Genomic DNA, 20,111 nt, shown 5'->3' with positions numbered 1-20,111 from the left:
CTGTAGCAATTACACAAGAATATCCAGTAATGTCCCTGCCTACAATTAAACACATTCACTTACTGAAAATCATCTGCTGTGGCAAACGGGTGCAAACCTTTGACCACAAACTGAGTCACTGCTCGGTGACGTTCGTCTATCCTGCCTGAAAGGAGACGCTACCGGCAGACTGCAGCGAGAACTGCCAGCATCTGAGCCAGACTCTGTCTCATCATGGTCACTAAATGCACAGTAATGGCAGGTTTGTAATAAGGCAGATCACACTAACATAATATGCACTGTTGTTGATTATTGACCTGCCGCATTAACGGGAGAGGACGTGCAAACGTTACCGCTGCTGCTGGGTTGAGATTCACGAGTCCGGAGCGGAATTAAAAACACGACATTCATTTAAGGTCATCGCGTGTTTTGTGAGCAAATGCTTTTGCATGTTCGTAGTGTTTCCTCCCTTAAATGAAGTATCTACTTTGCAAGTACTGCAAGTTGCCCTGTTGTCATCCGTTCTCGTAAAGTAAAACCAAACTTTTGAGCGTTTGAGCCGCCGTGTTTCCTGCCAGGTAAATGACGCTCCGCAACGTGGTGACGTCATTCGGGGCGACTGGAATCGATAAGGGAATCGTTTGCAAAAATGGCAAACAATTCCAAGGAATTGAGACAGTGGGAACCGGTTCTCAACAAGAACCGGGTTTCAATACCCATCCCTAATCATCATGGGGTGAAGTTCAATGACGAGGTTCTCAAACTGCCTCAGTAATAAGGCTGCATGCAAAAATAAAATACTGTTTAATACCAATATACAGTTTCCAAATATGGGTGGTGTGACCGCACAGAGATTCCAACCATCAGCAAAAACCAGCTTCCTCTGAAGAATCACTTGCACTGAAACATAAAACAGACAACTGACTACTAAGTCAGTGATGGGAAATGAGGCATGATAGGAAATAAGGGGTGTGGCTACAGTTAACTATACTACTGGACTCCCCCGTCCGTGCAGGTTCTCTGGAGCTATAAATTAGTGGCTTTAGATGGGTCATTTTTCTTTTCTGGCCCTAAACCGCACGTCGGCTCAATGAACTAAACTTCGAGAGTCTCTGTTATAAACTGTGTCTTCTGCACCTTAATTGAAAGTCTGGAAATATTAGTTCAATGTGCAAAACTTTTCTGTCTGTTAGGCCAAAAACTAGGGCACACCTGAAATAGATGTACTAGGTAGGCTGGGACAGAAGCAAAGAGGAGGACAAAGAGAGAAGGAAAAAGCTGTCAGCTGACAAAGTCACAGAGGCATGTGGGAGACTTTCACTCCTGTGCTTCGTACATTGGTGTAAGACTACTAATGAGGCCGTTATTCACGGAGAAATTAAGCCAATTAATGCCATAATTAGTCATACTAGTTTTTTTAATACTTGCAAAACCGAGTGTAATCTAACCCGAGCTTATGAATCCTTTCGCTGTCAGGCTTTTAATTACCCTGTTTTTTCCTCTTACATGTCATGTTAGAGGATGATTCATGACATGATGTATAGTTAGTGGCGGTGAACACACAAGGCGAGACGCTGTAAACACCTGGCACCGGCTCGGGGAATCTGTTAAACGAAGCGTTTGAGTTTTTGTGTTCGCACAGTTGTGGTTCGCAAACAGACACAAGACCTAGATTTTGGAGGACTGCACGGGAGCACGTCTGTGGGCGACTTTTGCCGCTTGTTATCTGAAGAGAGACGTGTCCACAGACGCCTGCACGTTAATTTCTGTGTGCAAAGACAGATACGGGTGAAATGTGAAGACTGAAGGGAAATAACATAACTGGACTTTTCCTTTTGCAGCATTTTTTTGCATATAAAAATATTCAGGTTCCCACCAAAGATTTTGGATTTTGATTTTCCACCAACAGATAAATCGCCAGGACTGGGACAAACATATTTATAGCTACTTTTTTTTTTTTTTTTTAAAGTGGGTTTGAAAAGCTTTTATTTTTCTTTATAAACCAGCCAAAAGTAAAAGGAAATGCAGAACAGATGAAAAGAAGTGACAGGGAGAGTCATTCAACTTGCAATCTCTGACATTCACCAGAAAAATGTGTTTTTTAAATAAAATAAGTTTCCTCAAACCAAGTTGCCAAAAATCACTGATGCCCATCAACAGCATCTGCCACATAACAGTTATTTTAAATAAATAAAGTCTTAACATAATAACTAGTAACTGCGAGTTAAAAGCCATTCATCACCATCATCTCAGCCTAGAAGCAGAATTTAAATGAGACTGCTTGAAAGCTGAGATCTAAATAAAAGACTGGTATCTATTGGTAACAAGCACTTCCTGTTTGTACCTGATGCACAACAGAGAGGCACGACTGTCTGTGGAGAATATGAATGAGAAGCTGGGTCAGTCATAGCTGTGATCCAGCTACCACAGGTGACCAAGTTCAGTTAGAGATCTTTGCACGTGCCCTGCAGCGTTACTCCATTTAAAGAGGTTTTCAAGACACTTACCCAGAAGTTGTTCTGAAATAATGCCATCTTCACTCAGAACGTCACAGCAATCTGTAAGAAAGAGGGAGAGCCGCATTAGAGAAAAGTGTGACGTCTAGATTCTCTCCCCCCCTTCTCTCCACATGCTGGAGAGGAAAATGACCCAGAGGATGTTTTGTAACTCTATAAAATGTGGAAATGTCAAAGATTCTCCTCTGCCCTGTGACAAACTATCAAAGTGTCAGCAAAACGCATGTAAACGATTTCAGCAAAGTCCAGCTTTGTAGAAACTCTTGAGACACTTTGAGCGTAGGAAGGGAACTCCTGAGGGAGAGCAGAGAGGAGCTTCACAGATGACTTCAAAGGATAAATTCAGAGAATGAAGGGAGGAGGGGTGACACGGGAGAGATGGGGGAGGAAAGAACAGGGGAGGAGAGAGATAGCGATCGATGGAGTGAACGAGGCAGAAGAGACCAAGGTAACCTCCACGGAAAGAAGAAAAAAAAAAGACGTGCATGTGCTGCACTTCATCGCAGCACAGCTACTGGTGCATTTAGGTTTGAACATGCATGCAGCAAACACTCTGCTTATCTGCTCAACATTTCTGGATTGCAACAGTTTATTACAATTTATTACCGACACACATGCCCTGTCACACATGCCAACGCACGTCTGTGCGAGCGGTCGAACAGGAAAATCAAAGATCGCACGACATCAGAACAACATGTGACCCCCATCGCCTCAGAGCTTAAATACGACTTGTCGTGCGTCCACCGTTTTCACGAGAGGTTTATTTTTAATTTGCTGGTGACAGGAGGAAGTGCACTGCAGCAGCAGAGCAACATGCACCTTTTAAGCCCCTGCATACACAATTATATCAAAGAAACACAAACACTTTAATGCAACGTGTACACAAAGCATCCTGCCCTTTGCAAGAGAATCCATAATGGGGCAAGAGTTTCCCCAGGGCTCACGCAGGGTTCCTGTTATCTGTTATTCTGCTGACTGTGTGTGTGTGTGTGTGTGTGTGTGTGTGTGTGTGTGTGTGTGTGTGTGTGTGTGTGTGTGTGTGTGTGTGTGTGTGTGTGTGTGTGTGTGTGTGTGTGTGTGTGTGTTGACAACAGCCCTCTCCTTCTATTGGCACAGATTCAGCTCAGTCCTGGTGACCTGGCATAAGACAACAGCCACACATGCAGAAACCAACACAGCAAGCCCTAGAGTGTGCACGCACACACACACACACACACACACACACACACACCTGAAACTCCTCACACCTCAGTAATTAGCTCAGCAGCAGGACTGGAGGCCTGCAGACAGCTTTGTGTTGGGCAGAGGAGGAGAGCCCACAGGAGGGACGGAAATACTGCGGAGCAGCAGCTGCACGACTGATATCAATGCTTAGTGTATCGATTTCCAGCGAAACTACACTTTGCCAATATTTTCATATCTGCTGTACAGTGTGGAAACCAAACAAACTCCTGAAGATGATTAATGACCGACTACTGCAGCGCTGCCACCGTAAGATTCATCATCTTTGGCCTTTAATATGGGCGGAGTCAGCGGTGGAGGTCATACACCAGCACATCAATCAATTTATTTAATAAAAACCCAACAACTTCTCGTCAGTACCTCAAATGATTATCACTGGCCAACCTCGATATTTATAAAACGCTATCCTAACCTTTCAGAGAAATGCTGGTCCTCGTTGTCAGAATATTTTACAGGTTTTAACCCACTACTAATAAATCCTGCCTGAGCAGATTTCCACGGCAGCCGTGCAGCGGGACGGCAGATCTGACCAGAGCACCAGATGGTTTTTAGGCAAGCAGAAAGGGGGGCAAAGGGAGCACACCAGATAAAAACAGACGCGTCACAAAGACACCGAAACCTGCTCGTAGATCTGAGTTAATTACATATACTTTTAGCTCTAATCCTCACAGTCCTGACGCAGCACAAAGCAGAGGCACAAAGACACCATACCCACGGTGCTGGCATGTATAGAAGTAGCTGACATCCAGCATTCTCCGCCTGGTTCCAACTAAACGTTGAGCTGAAATCAGCTCTGGGGCAAACAGAGCCCTGAGAAGAAGTGGGACACTCTGTGACCCTGATTCCTCAAACTCCAGATCATTTTTTATTCAGGAAATAAATGTGGGCGCAGTTTTTGGTCCTGCCATGTGCAACATCTACTGACTGCTCGCACAAGCAGCGAACATGCTGAAACGCGTTATGCACCGATTAAACGCTTGACATTTGGAAACGTGAGTTGCTGTAATGTCACAGTGTGGGTGTGAGACTCACGCCTGACACTTTCTTATGACATATCGATAAAGTTTCACTGATCGCATCTACTGAATGCGTCGTGTTGAGCAGGGTGCAGCACCACCGGACCCACCCGGGATTGAAAGCTGCCGACTTGTACAAACACTTCTCAGTTTCTCTCCAGACTGTAGTGAAGCTTGGAGAAAGTAAGAAACAACCAGAAACAGAGACCGTTTGCCTTCACAGTAAAAGCTGTGCACACATTTCAAACTTTTATTGTGAAGGTGAGCAGACACCGTTTCTGGTTGGCGTCGCACTTTTCGCAGTTTCAATGCAGAATAGCGAGTAGTTTACGAGTGTCTGCAGACACGTCAGCATCTTCCGTGCAAAATACAGGCAACTCCAGGAGTCTGCTGGCAACCACAGCGATCGCAAGGTTTTCAGTGCAGCACCGTACACAAATCATTTCACACTAGTCACTGCGAGCAACCTCCAGCAACCACTCGTCAACTATTCACAGCTTGCAAAAAATTCACTGACCAGTCTTGTGTCCACTGTGGGCGGGGCCTAAACCTTAGCTTTACCTGACCATGTCAGTAAGAAGGCAAAAGTCCTCTGTGTCCTCTCGAGTGACTTATATTACTGGATACTAGTAGGACTGTAGAGTACAGTGAGAGGAGGTACAACTGTGCACCCTCCTCAATAATGGTTCTAAACCTAAAAATCATATAAATATATAAGATCATCGCACGTTTATAACATTTCACTAATGAAAAGCATGCTGGGTAATGCTAGGCAGTCAGGTAGCACGACAGTCTGTGAACAGCTGAGCAAACTGTAGCGGCAGATCAACAGGAGACCAGAGATGGATCAAAGAAACTTGTGACAAAGACAGGAGCTGCGTCTGCTGTCTGCAAGTTCCCCGGCTTTATAAAATCAGACTCTGGCATCTCGTCCACAAACGCCAAGGGGAACGAGGCGAGGCAAATCTAACGGATGTTTTTCCTGACAGAGCGACGTGTCCGTGTGAAGTTCTGCTGTGGAAACATTGACACCAACGGGCCAAATGTTTTCTGTTTAGCAACAAAAGAAGCCACCTGTCAAGGACCAACGTTGTAGTCATATGTCGAACAATCATGTGGTTTTATTTTATTTTTAATGTTGCCATTAAAGAGCGTTATTATTCCACACAGTCCTTATACATTTATAAAAGCTCAATTATGCAGAAATCATGTTAATTCTAACCTCCTTCGACTTTATGAAGCAACAGTCTTAAAAAATACTGTGATACAAATTTTCTCATAGTGTGAAACACTAAAGTTGGGCCACAGTTTCCAAGTTTTTTCCCCTCAACGAACCAAACTTTGTAGAATATGAATGTTTGGTCACTGATGCCGAGGTGATATTAGGTTAAATATTAGGCCGCTGGATCTGCAATAGTCAAACCAAACTAACAGCAATATCACGATCTGCTGCATCCAATATTTTTAATTGATTTGTGTTAGTGTTTTATTATCTTGGAGGATTGCACCAAAATATGTGGCAAAATTCAAAAATATGCAACGGTGCTCATGTTCTCAGATTCCTTCAATCTCGTCCTGCTCTTTGGGACAATAAAGGTGGCTTAACCTCCTGAGACACGAACTCTTCCACAGCAGCAGTTTTAATTTCTCTTTGATATTTGGGCTGATTGGGACCTGATGAATGTAAAAACAAAGAATTACCAGATTTATTTTTTTTACCTAATTTTTGTTTCTAAGAAAAATGAGAGCCACATATGAGGATACTCGTTTACAAGCTTGATAGAACAGTAGCAGCATAACGTCCTCGTAACTGGATATCAGGCCCATGTAGAGCAAAATTGAGTATTTTGGTCTAAATGACCCAAAATGTGATGTAATAATATATAAATTAACAAATATTTACTCTGAAAATTGGACTGATTATCCACCAATTAAAAACGCACTGAAACCGTTTACATGCCTTTTTCTGAGAAACATGCGATGAAATTATTTTTAGAAATGTTTTTTTGGCAGAACTTCAAACGGCCTTTCATCGGCATCAGGTAATTCTGTTTTCTACACACCCGATCAACCCTTATTTTTGGCGTTGGCACTGCAGGCCGAAGACGAGCAGATGCAGAACGGCAACACAGGCAATGCAACTAAAACTAAACACGAGGAGGAAAATATATCTTTAACAGCCACACAGGGAGGAAATGCAGCCTTATCAATTAAAAACACTCTAACCTCGTCTTCTGCCACCCTCACACTGCCTGACAACACGCAGACGGCTGCCATGAAAAATTAGGCCTTTAAAAAGCAGATGGGAAGGAATGAAATAAGGTCTCATACAGGAACAAGAACTACCCACAGCAGGATATAAATGATGCATCCTCTCCGCCCATACTAAGCATTTCAGTTTTTATTTCCTTTCCCTTCGCCTTTGCCAGCGATGGCTCTACTAGCAGACGTCTCTCTGACAGGAGGGAGGAGGGAAGGAGGGTAAGGGAAGGTCAACCCAAACTCCCGCCTCCTCACCACCTCCACCTGCCTTTCTCCTTCCTTTGCTTGAGAGGACAGAGGAACGAGTCCCCACGTGTCTCCTCGCGCTTTCAGACACCGGCATCCTCATCTGGCTCAAAAAGCAAAATAAAAATGGAACTGGGTTAAATGTAATGACACAGTTGAGCATAAAATAAAGATGCCCTGCTAACCTCGGAGGAGGCGCATTTGTCACAAGCTCTGGGAGCAAAGCAGGTGTTAAAAAACGAGGCAAAGGAACAGAGGAAAGGACGAAAAAGGACACGTAGGCAAAGTGTGACTAAAAGATAAAACAAACGAGCCACAGCACAGAGTCGGATCGGTGAACAAACCTTCGAACAGCTGAAGGACGGGAAGGAAGCAATCAGTAAAGGTGTCAAAATGATGCTTTTCATCATCTATTAATACCAAACGAGTTGTACAATCAGAAACCATTATAATCTCTGAATACTGACGAGACTTAATAACACCGGCTTTTAAACTGGACGAAATGGGAATGACAGGAAAATGTTGTCTCGAAAATAATCACCAGAATTATTTCTAATGAACAAATGCGTGAATTCATTTGCCAGAAACAGCAGTCAGACTTACTGCTGTTACCCAAGTGCAGATGTGAGACGCAGTGTGAGAGAGGACATGGGCAGGCGGACCGAACTGATGAAGCGACCGGCGTCGGCTGCACTGCGGAGCAGCTCCGCTGTCCTTCGCTATCAGTTTTAAACCTGATTTGGTGAAGTGTGGAGGAGAGCTCATTTTGTGTCACCGCCACCAACAGACTCCAGCACTGCTCTGCCACATCTGCCAATGGGATGACTCACTACTGAGGACAGTAATTTAGAGCGAGACATCAGTGTGGATGTTTCCTTCCATCATATCAAACCTGTGGGCACTGACCTGTAAAATCGAGTTTCATTACAAAATATTCAGACTTTGGATTGTATTTTTTCCCCACTTACTTTCTTCATCATTGCTAACAGAAAGACACGTGGAATGGGACTACATGTTATATAAGCACCGAAGAAACAACTCATTAACTAATCAGCTAATACCAAAAATTATTTCCTCGCGTAGTCTACCACCTTTAGGGCCATGTGAGCTGTAGCCTAAGCAGAGAAACGCAGACTTTAGCAGCTCTACTCTGTGAGGCTGACATATAAATTGACCACTTTGCTTTTATACTCAGCTACCTCGTCAGCACAGTCCGTCACTGCTGAATCACACCAAACCATCTATGATCCATCACCCACAAACAAGAACCCGAGATACCGAAACTTTTGCCGCCTTTCTGCCGCTGAGAACCACGGTTTCAGACTTGGAGCTTCTAAATTTCATCACCAACACCTCACACTTGGCTGCAAACTGCCCCAGTGCTAGCTGGAGGTCTCTGTCTGATAAATCATCAGCAAAATGTAGAGAGGTCATCCCAAGGCCACCGAAGCAGAAACCCTCTGCTTACTGGCTGTGCCTCGAAATTCTGTCCACCAAATCTTCGAGTGGACAAAGAGTTGGCCCGGTCTCGCACAACCACGTGAAAAGTGCATTATCCCCCCCGGATTGAAGGAATCTCTTCTCCAGCACCCTGGCAAAGACCTTAAAGGGAGGCTGAGGAATGTGAGCACACGCTCAGATCCTCCTTTTGTTGTTACAATGTTACAGAGGAGTGTCAACCAGGACAGAGGCAGAACAATTACTGATCAAAGGAACTTTTCACATTTCTAATGGACGCACAGCTACAGAGGGACATTTTTAATTTAACATGAGCACTTTGACTTTTCAACACTAAAAACGGTCGAAATTGTCTGGTGCATTTGCTTTTGTAGGTTGAGTTTCAGCTTAAAACAAATTGCTCTGAGAAATAATAATTAATTTGGGAAGTTTTCAACAATAGTACTACTACTTTTACAGACAAGAACATTTATCACAGCAGAGACACTGATACACTTCTCTTGATTGATGGACAGTGGGGGGGGGGGGCTCTGTGAGAGGAGCGGTTCCTGTTTTAAAACTGCAATGAGACAGAAGAGACCCAGAAAGCTGCTCCGATACTCAGCTATACAGATGCATTCACTCTTTGATTAGCAGTTTAACAGTTTTCAGCTGTGCTGACCTGATAAAAAAAGGCTGTTTCCAATGATCAGTTATGATATAAACACGATAAACTTGGATTATGTTAAAGAGTCTCTGTAAACAAGAGTTTCATTCATAACATTTCTGGTTAGTTTTACTGTAGCATGCTGCAGTACTGCTGGGCCTGTTGATGCTGCAAACCATGACATTCAATGCTTTTATAAGGCGTTGTATGAACGCAAGTACGCAACACATATCACATTATAACACGATGATGTTATAAGATGCCTCATTCAGCTTTTGTCGATATAAACGAGACGATGTTGTGAAATTAAAATGGCATAATGCAAAAAAAACAACATGTCGCTAAAAGCTTTCTGACAGAACAACTTTGCTTCTCACTTCTCTTCTTCTGTCCTACAGCAGCTCTGATGTGGAGGTTTTCCTTGGTGAATTATCACGCAGACTGAGTGCTCACACCCAAAATGGTAGGGAGCTGTCGCAACGTCACTGTTTGCATGGATGATGGGCCCAGAAAATGTACCAGTGCCAAGTTTGTAGCTCAAATCCTGATTGTGTCGGAGGAGATTGTGGACAAAGAAACAAACAGAGAGAGATTTCCTGTTTTACAGTAAGGATAACAAGAATAATGAGATGACTAAATGACCACAAACCTTTGCACGATACAGTCTATGACAACAATATATTTACGAGGGCGAACCCAAAAGTAAGGTCTCCTATTTTTTCCTGAAATAAAACAACTGTTTATTTTCTATCATATTTGCATCATTTTAAAGGTTGAAGAATTATTTATTTTCGGTCGATCATTTTTGTAAACGCTGTGACAGTTTTAGGATGCCGCTATGACACCAGGCTGTAAACTCTCTACAACACTTGCAAAGTTTTTTACATCCATGCATAGCTGTCCGTATACTTCCATTAACTGTCAATGAATTTCAACCGCTTCATCACCTTTTTGGTTCAAAAATCAAAATAACTGCGCGATGTTCCATTTTCAAGATTGAGCATCCCAGCGAAGCCGCGCATGCTTGTTTGGGAGGAAGGACCAATCACAACAGTGGGGCCAACAGCCGTACGAACAGTTTCTCTACGTCTTTGGAGACCTGACTTTGGGACTCTCCTCGTACTTCTGAGAAACTTAAACCAAAAAAATATTTCACGTCTACTTGAAAAAACAAAACGAACTTTTCGTAAGTTCATTGTTGGACCGACTGCTTTAACTTTATGAGTCTAATAATAAACATTCAAGCAAATGACATGCTCGGATGCTGGGCCGCCTTCAGGACTATTAGGATTTGTTGCAAATGGAAAATGTATGGGCATTAGTATTTCAGCATGCCGGCTTAATCTCTGGCAATTTGCAATGAGCGTTTTCATGTCTTGCTGATATCCTTTAAACAAACTCATTAAAGTGACTGATCACAAAAACAAAACAAAAACAGACAGCCGGGCTGCTTCTTGAGGCTGAAAGATTGGATCAATTGTCCACATGAGACCGTGATCTTACAGACGTACAAAATCCTCTTGGTGATTCATTGCTGGTCTATTATAAGAAAACATGATTGCTACAATTATAGACAACTACCTCAGCACCCACAAATTGCTGCCCACCAAACAAATGAGTCAACAAAAGTGTGCTAAAGCAGAGCCTGAACCCAACAATCAGATCGCTGTCACTACCGTGACAGAATTACACCCTGTGTTTAATGACGAAGCCACACTGTGCACAGCTATTCTCTTACAGTGACAAACGCGCTGCCTGCTGAACGTATGCACAGGCAACGACCGAGAGCAGAAGAGAGAAGCGGAGAGACGGCAAACACAATAAACAGGAGGAAAGCAGCGAAAGAAAAAGCAGAGTGATAAACACAACCCGGGCTGTCAGCTCCCCATTGTCCCGGCCTGAATGCGCTTTTGTTACTGCAGCACACAGCTCCAGTCGAGTCCAGTCTATGACAACGTGCCAGGCGAGCATCACTTCTAAGCTTGGCACGACCAGCTGCGTAAGGCCAGAGCCGCTCATCGAGCGCTATGCACGGCTAGAGAAGATGGCGTTTTTATTTTTGTTATATTCACATTAGGGGTGGGGGGAAAAATCGATACTGTGTAGTATCATGATATTTTGTTTGCTAATAATGTATCGATACAGGGACAGCAGAAATCGATATTTTGTTACAAAAAGGTTTTTGTGCTCTGACTTCAGAGCATGTTGATCCTTTTTCTGAGCAAGAATCCTGACACTGTCCAAATGTGTTTAACCTTTTTTTGGCAGCAATAAACATGACAGTTTACTTATTTTAATTTAAGACGTGTTTTATTTTAATTACGTTTAAAACTTTTTTATTTAATGTAAAATTATATTTTGTTTTAATTTACTTTCAAATTCTTCAGTTGCTGAAGGGGCTGCATAGTTTTCATATTGCATAGTTCAGAATAGCTATAATTGTACCAGATGGTTGCATTCAGTTAAGTTGGACTAGACTGTAATACAAACCGTTCAGTTTGTCAACAATAAAACTGACTGAACTGAGAGAAAGACTGAGTGCGAGACTTTGATATTAGATAAAATGAATATTGATAAAGTTTACCTTTATGTACAGAATCTGAATATCGCAAAATATTTTTAAAAATTGCAATAATATCGTATCGTGTGTTAAGTATTGTGATAATATCGTATCGTGGGATGTATGGTGATTCCCACCTCTAATTCACATACGGCGTTCAGGAAGTGCTCTTTAAAAGGACAGCAGTGGAGGTGACAAGACGACTCTTTGAAGGGTAAATTGAGTCAGAATTGAGTCATTTTTGCTTCTTTATGGCCTAAGGTTGCAACAAAAAACAAAGAAAAGCAGCAAATCTTTACATGTAAGAGTATATCTTAACTTAAAAAAGCTTTGTCTATCAAAAAAATAAAAATGTATATAAAACCAGTACTACTGCTGCTGGGAAAGCATCTAGAAACACTTTGGGGACATTTATCAAAAGAAATGCGAGTCCTCTACTACAGCGGTCCCCAACCCCCGGGCCGTGGACCGGTGTTGGGCCGCGAGAGTTGAGGCTCGGGTGTGAAATTTATGGTTTTCAGGGTTTTTTAACGTTAACTCCGTTTCCCTGGGTCTTTTGCCACATTGTAGTTGCGCGTCTTATTTTGAAAGAAATATTTACCCGTTACCATAGCGACCAGAGAGCATTAAGGGGCAGAGAGGAGGACGTTACTGTCAGTGTTGTTGGCACATTTCAGGTGGACGCTGCTAATAAAGTTACACAATTGCAAAGTGAATTCGCCTTTATTGTTATATTTACAAAATACCACGGTTTTTGTCGTGGTCATTTTATGTTGTCGTATTTATCCGCGACACCTTAAAGGCCGGTCCGTGGAAATATTATCTGACATTAAACCGGCGCAAAAAAGGCTGGGGACCGCTGGTCTACTATGTACCCGGTATCACACTCGCAAAGCACGTGAGACTTGGTAAGATTAGGTGACATGGTGTAATATTCCTTTATATTGCAAACTGTACCAGTTAAAGCGCACATATTACAGGTGTGGTACTACGCTCAGTCATCTGAGACCAGTCCGGGGTGTCGGGTGATCTTTAAAGAATAGTCAAACAGTCCCGGTGAAAACCAGTTATTTTGTCTTGGATTACCACTCCTTAAATTGTTTGTTTTGTTTGATCAGCAGCTAAAAACATATTTACAGTATCAGGTACAGGAAAGAGTAAATTCCTCCTCCTGCAACCAACAACTTTTAGTTGTACTGCTCGACACGTTTCTTCATTAACGGAAAAATGAAACATTTTAAACCACCACCACACATAAAACAGCCCAATAAATACACTTGTATTACTCTAAACTACATGAAAAGACAACCTGTCACTGACTCAGAGTTTCCCTTCTGGTGGCTGATTTTAGTTTTAATCTGAAGTAATTAAAATAATCTTAAATTGAAGTCACTCTCCGTGTTCCTGTCATTTATTTTAATTCAATGCTTCTTCTCGCTCTGCTGAGCGCTCAGAAACAGACCCGGGCGAGAGCCGAAGGCGCGAGCTCAGTCCTCCATCCTGCCTCGGGACCCTCCCATCTGCTACAAGAGGAGCTTGGCTGGACTCGCTCGTGACCTCAGGCACAGGTCGTGGTTTTAGATACATTTTTTATTTTATTTTAATCTTGCTTTCATTCAAATTTCTTACATGTAACTCCAACTGCTTTAAAAGTATACAATATTTTACATAAAATATTTTACTGTAAAATAAAGAGCAGCTCAGAACTGAAAGTGTTCTCTTTATTACAAAAGAGCTTCACTCGACTGTTTCCTGTCTCTAGGTCTTGCCCTGCTTGGCAAAGACAAGGGAAGGCCTTGCGGTGCTCCAGCCTACATATGAAAACACACATGTATAATTGATCGTGTGGCTCTGTGTGCACATGAGCATTTTTGAAAGGTCGAGCCGAAGGACTGTTCAAACAGGTTAAAGCATCAGTTCAGTGCAGGCATCTGGTGCTTCCAAATTAAAATGCAGAACAGGGAGCTCTTTTTATTTGTCCTCTTCTGCCTGCAGGAGGAAATACCAGGTTGTAACGGAGTGTATGTGCTTCAGTAATTGGCTGTGTGCAGCAGGTGAGAGAAAGTGCGAGTCAGCAATGTTTGAGGGAGTCATGAGAGGTTCGGGTACTTTTTCACTGCCTGTATTATCTTCTCAGGTGGCCGGCTTACTCACTCGCTGTGGCTGCATAGATAATGACCAGTAACTACTACATATCTCACCTGGAATGATCCCTAGGTGCCCATGCTTTTGGTCTCCCACAACAATTTTACTGCGTTTGCTGTGCTGTTACACTGCAAAATACACAGAGACACTGGGAATCCTACAAACGAGGCTCATCTCATGCACCACCTTCCTCAGATAACATTAGCGGAGCAAACATTCACTAAATCGGCTCAAACAAAAAAAACGTACAACACACTTATCTGGAAAAAGCGACCTTCTAATTCAGAGTAAACTAACGGCTCAGTCACGCGAGTGCAAGTGGGAGAGCAGCCTCCCTCCACCTACACAAAATAAATAGATACATAAATAAAATAGAAATGATATCTGCCTGATTTCTTCACATTCTCCAACCAACTGCAACCTGTGGTGACCTCGTGTTTGTCCCAAGCTTGAGGGTGCTGCACACTTATGGCCCCTTTTGATTAAGTCAGTTCGATTCCATCTTATTTACATGGTGGCAAATCAGAACAACAGTTGCCTCAAGGCACTTTATAGTGTAAGGTGAAGATCAACCCCCCTTGGGGAAAAAATTTGGCAAAACTGGGAAGGAAAAACTGCCTTTCAACAGGAAGAAACCTCTGGCAGAACCAGGCTGGTGAGAGACGGGACAGAAATAAATAAATAAAAAGGCAATTACGAGGGGATTGCACGAATAATGGTGTCTGACTTGGACCGAATGCAATCAGTCTCAGAGACAGAGCTGAAGATTTTCAACACTTACTGTCTAAATTGTAAGATGCATAGATTGTCAACATGTTGCCATCAGTCTATAGCAGGGGTAGGCAACTCCAGGCCTCGAGTGCCGGTGTCCTGGAGGTTTTAGATGAGTCCATGATCCATCACAGCTGATTTAAAGGGCTAAATGACTCCTCAGCATTTCTTGAAGTTCTCCAGAGGCCTGGTAATGAACTAATCATTTGATTCAGGTGTGTTAACCCAGGGTGCGATCTGAAACCTGCAGGACACCGGCACTCGAGGCCTGGAGTTGCCTCCCCCCGGTCTATAGGAATCACCTCAAGCTAGCTGATGTTACTCTGCTTATATTCCCATAGAACAGGAAGGTTAATCATCATATTGGAAAATGTTAAAAATCCCAATAATATCATATTGTGTGGTGTCTGGTTATTCCACCTCTTGTAAATACAGAAATCACATGTTAGCCAACAGCTCTCCAAACGGTCCTGTAATGATCAGTCCTGGAGCACCACTATGTGAATACATCAGGGCATTTTTATATCCAGCGGTCAGTATTAAGTGCTTCGCTTAGCAGCAGTACGTAATATTTAGACAAAACAAACAACAACAAAAATAAATAAACAAATAAAATAACTGTGAAAGGACTAAATGTAGCAACACAGCTGGTAAGTTGGCAATGACGAGAAGAACTCGCGTTGCCAACTTATTCACTGTTCAGTGACATCAGTGAAGGAGACGGAGCCAGGCAGACCAGCAGAGACGGTTCGTGTGAATCCCAGACTTAAAATCACAAAAAGTCAAATATTTTATACGTGGAAAACACAACAGTGGCAGAACTGTGTCACCATACAATATTTATCCATCTTGCACAGCACCTGTCCAGCACTCAGACAGACTTTCTGTCTTCAGCTGCTCCAGAGATACTGCAAAGCCTTACCAGGCACATAATAACATCTGTAGGTTTGTGTGCGTCTTGAAAGATGCAGTGTTTCCTCACGCACGTGTGCATGCACGCACACACATGCACACGCACGCACGCACGCACGCACGCACGCACGCACGCACGCACGCACGCACGCACGCACGCACGCACGCACGCACACACACACACACACACACACACACAGGCTTTTACGCTGAGTAACTTCGACTCATTGAAACACTTTTGTCCATCTGTCTCTGATTAACAGAATCCAAGTCTATGTGAAACTATGAATTTTCAAGCGTGACCTTCACCTTGATCCATTAGGTGATGACTGTGTGCAGGGCTCAGTAAAAATCACACAATACTCAAGGATGAGTAACAATTCTGGTTAAAATTGGAAAAATGACACCTAAAACGACAAGTATGACCTTGACCTTCAACACAGAGTGAAGACTCCGTGGGAAGAGCAGAGATTCTTTGCAACCGCCGTGATATAAGCCTTCGTCACATAATCAGCTAAACATCAGCATCTTCACAAGCAACTACTCAACGAATGCCAACGTAGCTGATTTAAGACTCAATCTATGATGATGCCAGCAGTTTGACCGAACACAGTGCGCATGAATCTAGATATCATACAGACCTTAAGACTCCCAGAAAGAAACACACCGTCAATAACCAAAATAAACCCACAACATCAAACGGCCTAATAAAAATGACAAACTTAGACCGCATCGTCATTTATGTTGAAACCAGTATACGCGTCCTTCTACATCGAGATCGAACTTTTGGTCCATGTGCAATCAGATTTTTAGGCAGAGATCGGTGTGGGGGTGTGAAAACACGCAGCTTAGTGAGCGAATGAACAGCGAGCAATCAAACGCAATCCGTTCTAATGACGTCTGTAAACAAAAGAATCGAGAAAAGAAATCCATTCCTCCCGACGCTGCTGCATTATACTTTATTTAATGATAGTAAAACACCTCCTTTCAGTATTTTCTCTGCATCCCACTCACCCTGACTCAGAGTCAGGAGGAAACAGAACCTTCTCCTTGTAGTCAAGGCACAAGGGAGAGTGTTGTTTACCTCTCATATCAAAAGATCCCAGCAGCCTTCAACTCTCAACTCCTGCCACTTGGTTTCAAAGACACACAGAGAAAGACAGCTGTGCTACAGTCTGAGGTTGCAAACACTGCGGCTCACGCTATACATGCTTGCAAACTAACATAAAGTCATGGCGAGAATGTCTATCAGTCAAACGGGGATTTCCACACAATGGTTTCTTTGGTGCAACCAGACAGTGGTTGATTTGCACCTCAAAAGTGATGCAACAGAATTAAATGAGCCTTTACTTGCACCTGAAGGTGTTTCACATGATGCATTTCCAGAATCAAGCAAAGTGGATTCAAGGTTAGGCTAACACCACTCGAGCTCCCTTTATTTGACAGCAGTCAACAGAGTGACAGAGAGGACGTGGAGCGAGGGGGTGGACCTGATTTACATGTGGGTTTGCTTGTTTACCGACAATCAGGACATTATGAAACTGCCAATATGTATTTTTCTTGAGTTGAGACTGAGACTCACGACAAGCTCCAAACATTACACTCATTGTGAAACTCTGGGCCAACACAAACATTTAACATGATAAAGTAGTCATTTGGCCACCGGCTGATGCTGATTTTTGTCGGTCCAATATTTTTGTTATTTATCTCCCCATCTGTCCAGGAGAACTGCCAAGTGCTCTTGCTATCATATTTGCAGATAACCAATATGAGTATCAGCTGATTTCCATGTTCTGTTGATATCTTGCTGCATCTCTCAGTTTAGTGTCTTTGAAGCTACAAAACAGACATGCAAACTGAAATGTACCTCACAGCCCAGAGAATATGTCCATATTGCTTAGAAGTATTAGACGAATTCCCTCATATGTCTTTAAGTTGGGTGTCACTCGGTGAAGCCTGACACACTTCTAAGAACTGACAGAGGATATCTAGGACAAAACATCTGCAGTCAAGTCAGTGAAGCCCCACAGCGGGTGTGTGATCTGTGATGTCCAGCAGTTAAACCCAGGACTGGTTCTGATCCACCTCGCTGGTCACGCACATGCAGCTGATATTAGCAGCTGCTTTCAGGTTATCACAGACAGACCTGTACGAGCATACAGTATTTTAAACTCTTAAACGCCAGTACCAATACCGGCCTATAAGTCAAAGGTTTCCATGATTGCATAAACTTGTCTAGTAACAATCATCACAACGACAGACAACCTGCTTCAGCATGCAGGAAACCCGATCGAGCAGTTCAACTCCCAATAACAACCCTGTGGCAATAAATTCACTCAAATGACTGCAAAGTAGCATCACAGAGCAGAAACAGCCTCTCAGTGCGAGACAGGATATTAAACACATTTATGTTAGCAGGACCAAAAACAAAGTGTTTCTGCGGAAACATTAAGATAAAGCTCAGCTTCTGGCCATAGCTTACATTTTATACCCACGTACTTGTCTCACCCAAGTTTCTCCTTCAGCGTTAGCTGGATTTCCCTCGCTTCATATGTCAAACAAGCGTGTCTACTACTGCCCGATATTTTCAATAGCGGTGCACTAGCGCAGTCTTTCTAGGCTATTTCTGCCTGCAGAGAATGTCACAAAGGAAGGCAGGAGGAAAAGGAAGAACGTATCACCTGCACGGAGTTTTCAGACACAGCTTATCGTACATTTTCCATCCCCGGGCTTTCAGCGGGCTCGACTCTTCAGCGGACCCTGAGCGGTTTGACGTTAGTAGTAGAAATTCACCAGGCAGTTTCCAGTGTGAGCGCAAACTCCCTCCCAGCTCAGCGCTGATTGGCTACTCCTCCCTTCAATCAGAGAGGAACGCGGAGTAGGCATAGCAACCACAAGAAGGCGGGTTTAATAGTGTATACCGGCAGCCCATTGGATCACTTCTCCACAAAATCGAGAATATACAATTTAATAGGAACCTGAACCCTTTATGCGTTTGTACAACAAATTCAACAACAGCTCGTCAAAGTTCAGCCAACGAACAACTGAAGCATTTAAACGCTGATCATTTCTGTCTTTGTTCTTCATTCTCCATCAGCGTCGCCTTTGAAACTTTTGAATGGGAAACGGTAAATATTACCACTCAGACACTTTTCTGTTTCCACAACAGATGTTGCAGCTGTTAATTTAAACCAGGGGCCTCAAACTTAAATGAGCTGTGGGCCCCTGCCGGCACTGTCTTCTCATTGGAGGGCCACTTTGGTGTTCAAGTAGTGCAAAGAAACAAACAAACAAGAAAAAACCCACAAATATTTCTGAAAATGTGGTGTTTTGGTTGTTTTTTTACATTTCAAATATTGTATAACAGGACAAAACTGCAAACATTTTACACACACCAGTACCTCATGCCCAATGAATAAAGCCAAATGCCAATATAGTGAAGTGGAACTTTTCTCGGGAAAAGCATGTTTGGGATGTGTCCACTTAGAAATTAATAATAATAATAATAATTGTAAAACAGAAATATCCTCTGGGTTTAATTCTTTCACCATGGCTCCTTTATTGAGATCAAACCAACATTTTAATTCATAAATCCACTGGGAGGTAACCTCCAAATTAACTTCCACGTATTCTCATTGAACATCTAAAGAACTTTCAAGTTAACTGCAATGTTATTTTCCCAAACTGGTTAAACAAATGAGAATTTTCCTAAGAGGTAGGCCTTAACCACGTCTATTTCTGTTGTTTTTGAAGTACCATATTCACTAGCTACCTGACTTTGGGAGAGACTACCCTCAGCAGTGCAGTGGGAAAGAATCAGGTGGAAAAATAGAGACTACTTTAATCAACCAGAGACATCAGGTACATCCGGGCATGTGCCCAGAATACCCACTGGATAATCTGGCCCAGGATACAAGAGTGAGTGTCTGCAGCTGTCTGTATAACATGGTGGCGGCTCTGCCGTGGTTTGGGGCTGCATTTCAGCCAGTGGTACTGGAGCGCTTGCATTAAAGCATTAAAACTGATGTAATTATGAATGCTGAAGAGTATTCTAAGATTCTGTTGCACCATCTGGAAAACATCTGATTGCCAACAGCTTAATTTTTCAGCATGACAATGACCCAAATACACTGCCAATGCAGTTATGCAGTCATAGATTGGCCTCCCCAGATCCCAGAGCTCAACATTATTGAATCAATGTGGATCATCTTGATCAGAGAACAGAACAAAAGTCAGACAACATCCAAAGAAGAGCTTTGAATGTCCTTCAAGAAGCCTGGAAAACTGTTCCTGAACACTACGTATACCAAACACTGACTCATACAGCCTTACTCTACTTCCATGGACGTATGCATATA

At 42.9% G+C, this 20,111-nt stretch overlaps 1 protein-coding gene across 1 annotated transcript in view; it reads right to left on the bottom strand.

Moving 5' to 3' along the window:
* Window positions 1–18,609, bottom strand: part of fcho1 (FCH and mu domain containing endocytic adaptor 1) — a 63,033-nt gene extending 44,424 nt beyond the window's left edge. The window contains exons 1-2 of the mRNA XM_026147939.1: window positions 18,435–18,609; window positions 2,487–2,537 (exon numbers count right to left, since the gene is read on the bottom strand). Coding sequence (XP_026003724.1) covers window positions 2,487–2,513 — 27 coding nt within the window. The 5' untranslated portion in view covers window positions 2,514–2,537; window positions 18,435–18,609. The remainder of the gene's footprint in view (window positions 1–2,486; window positions 2,538–18,434) is intronic.
* Window positions 18,610–20,111: the final 1,502 nt, after the last annotated feature.

This window comes from Astatotilapia calliptera, chromosome 17, assembly GCF_900246225.1.
Source record: "Astatotilapia calliptera chromosome 17, fAstCal1.2, whole genome shotgun sequence".
NCBI lineage: Eukaryota > Metazoa > Chordata > Actinopteri > Cichliformes > Cichlidae > Astatotilapia > Astatotilapia calliptera.
The sequence above is the reverse complement of the archived record's forward strand: the minus strand, read 5'-3'. Positions and strand labels throughout refer to the sequence as shown.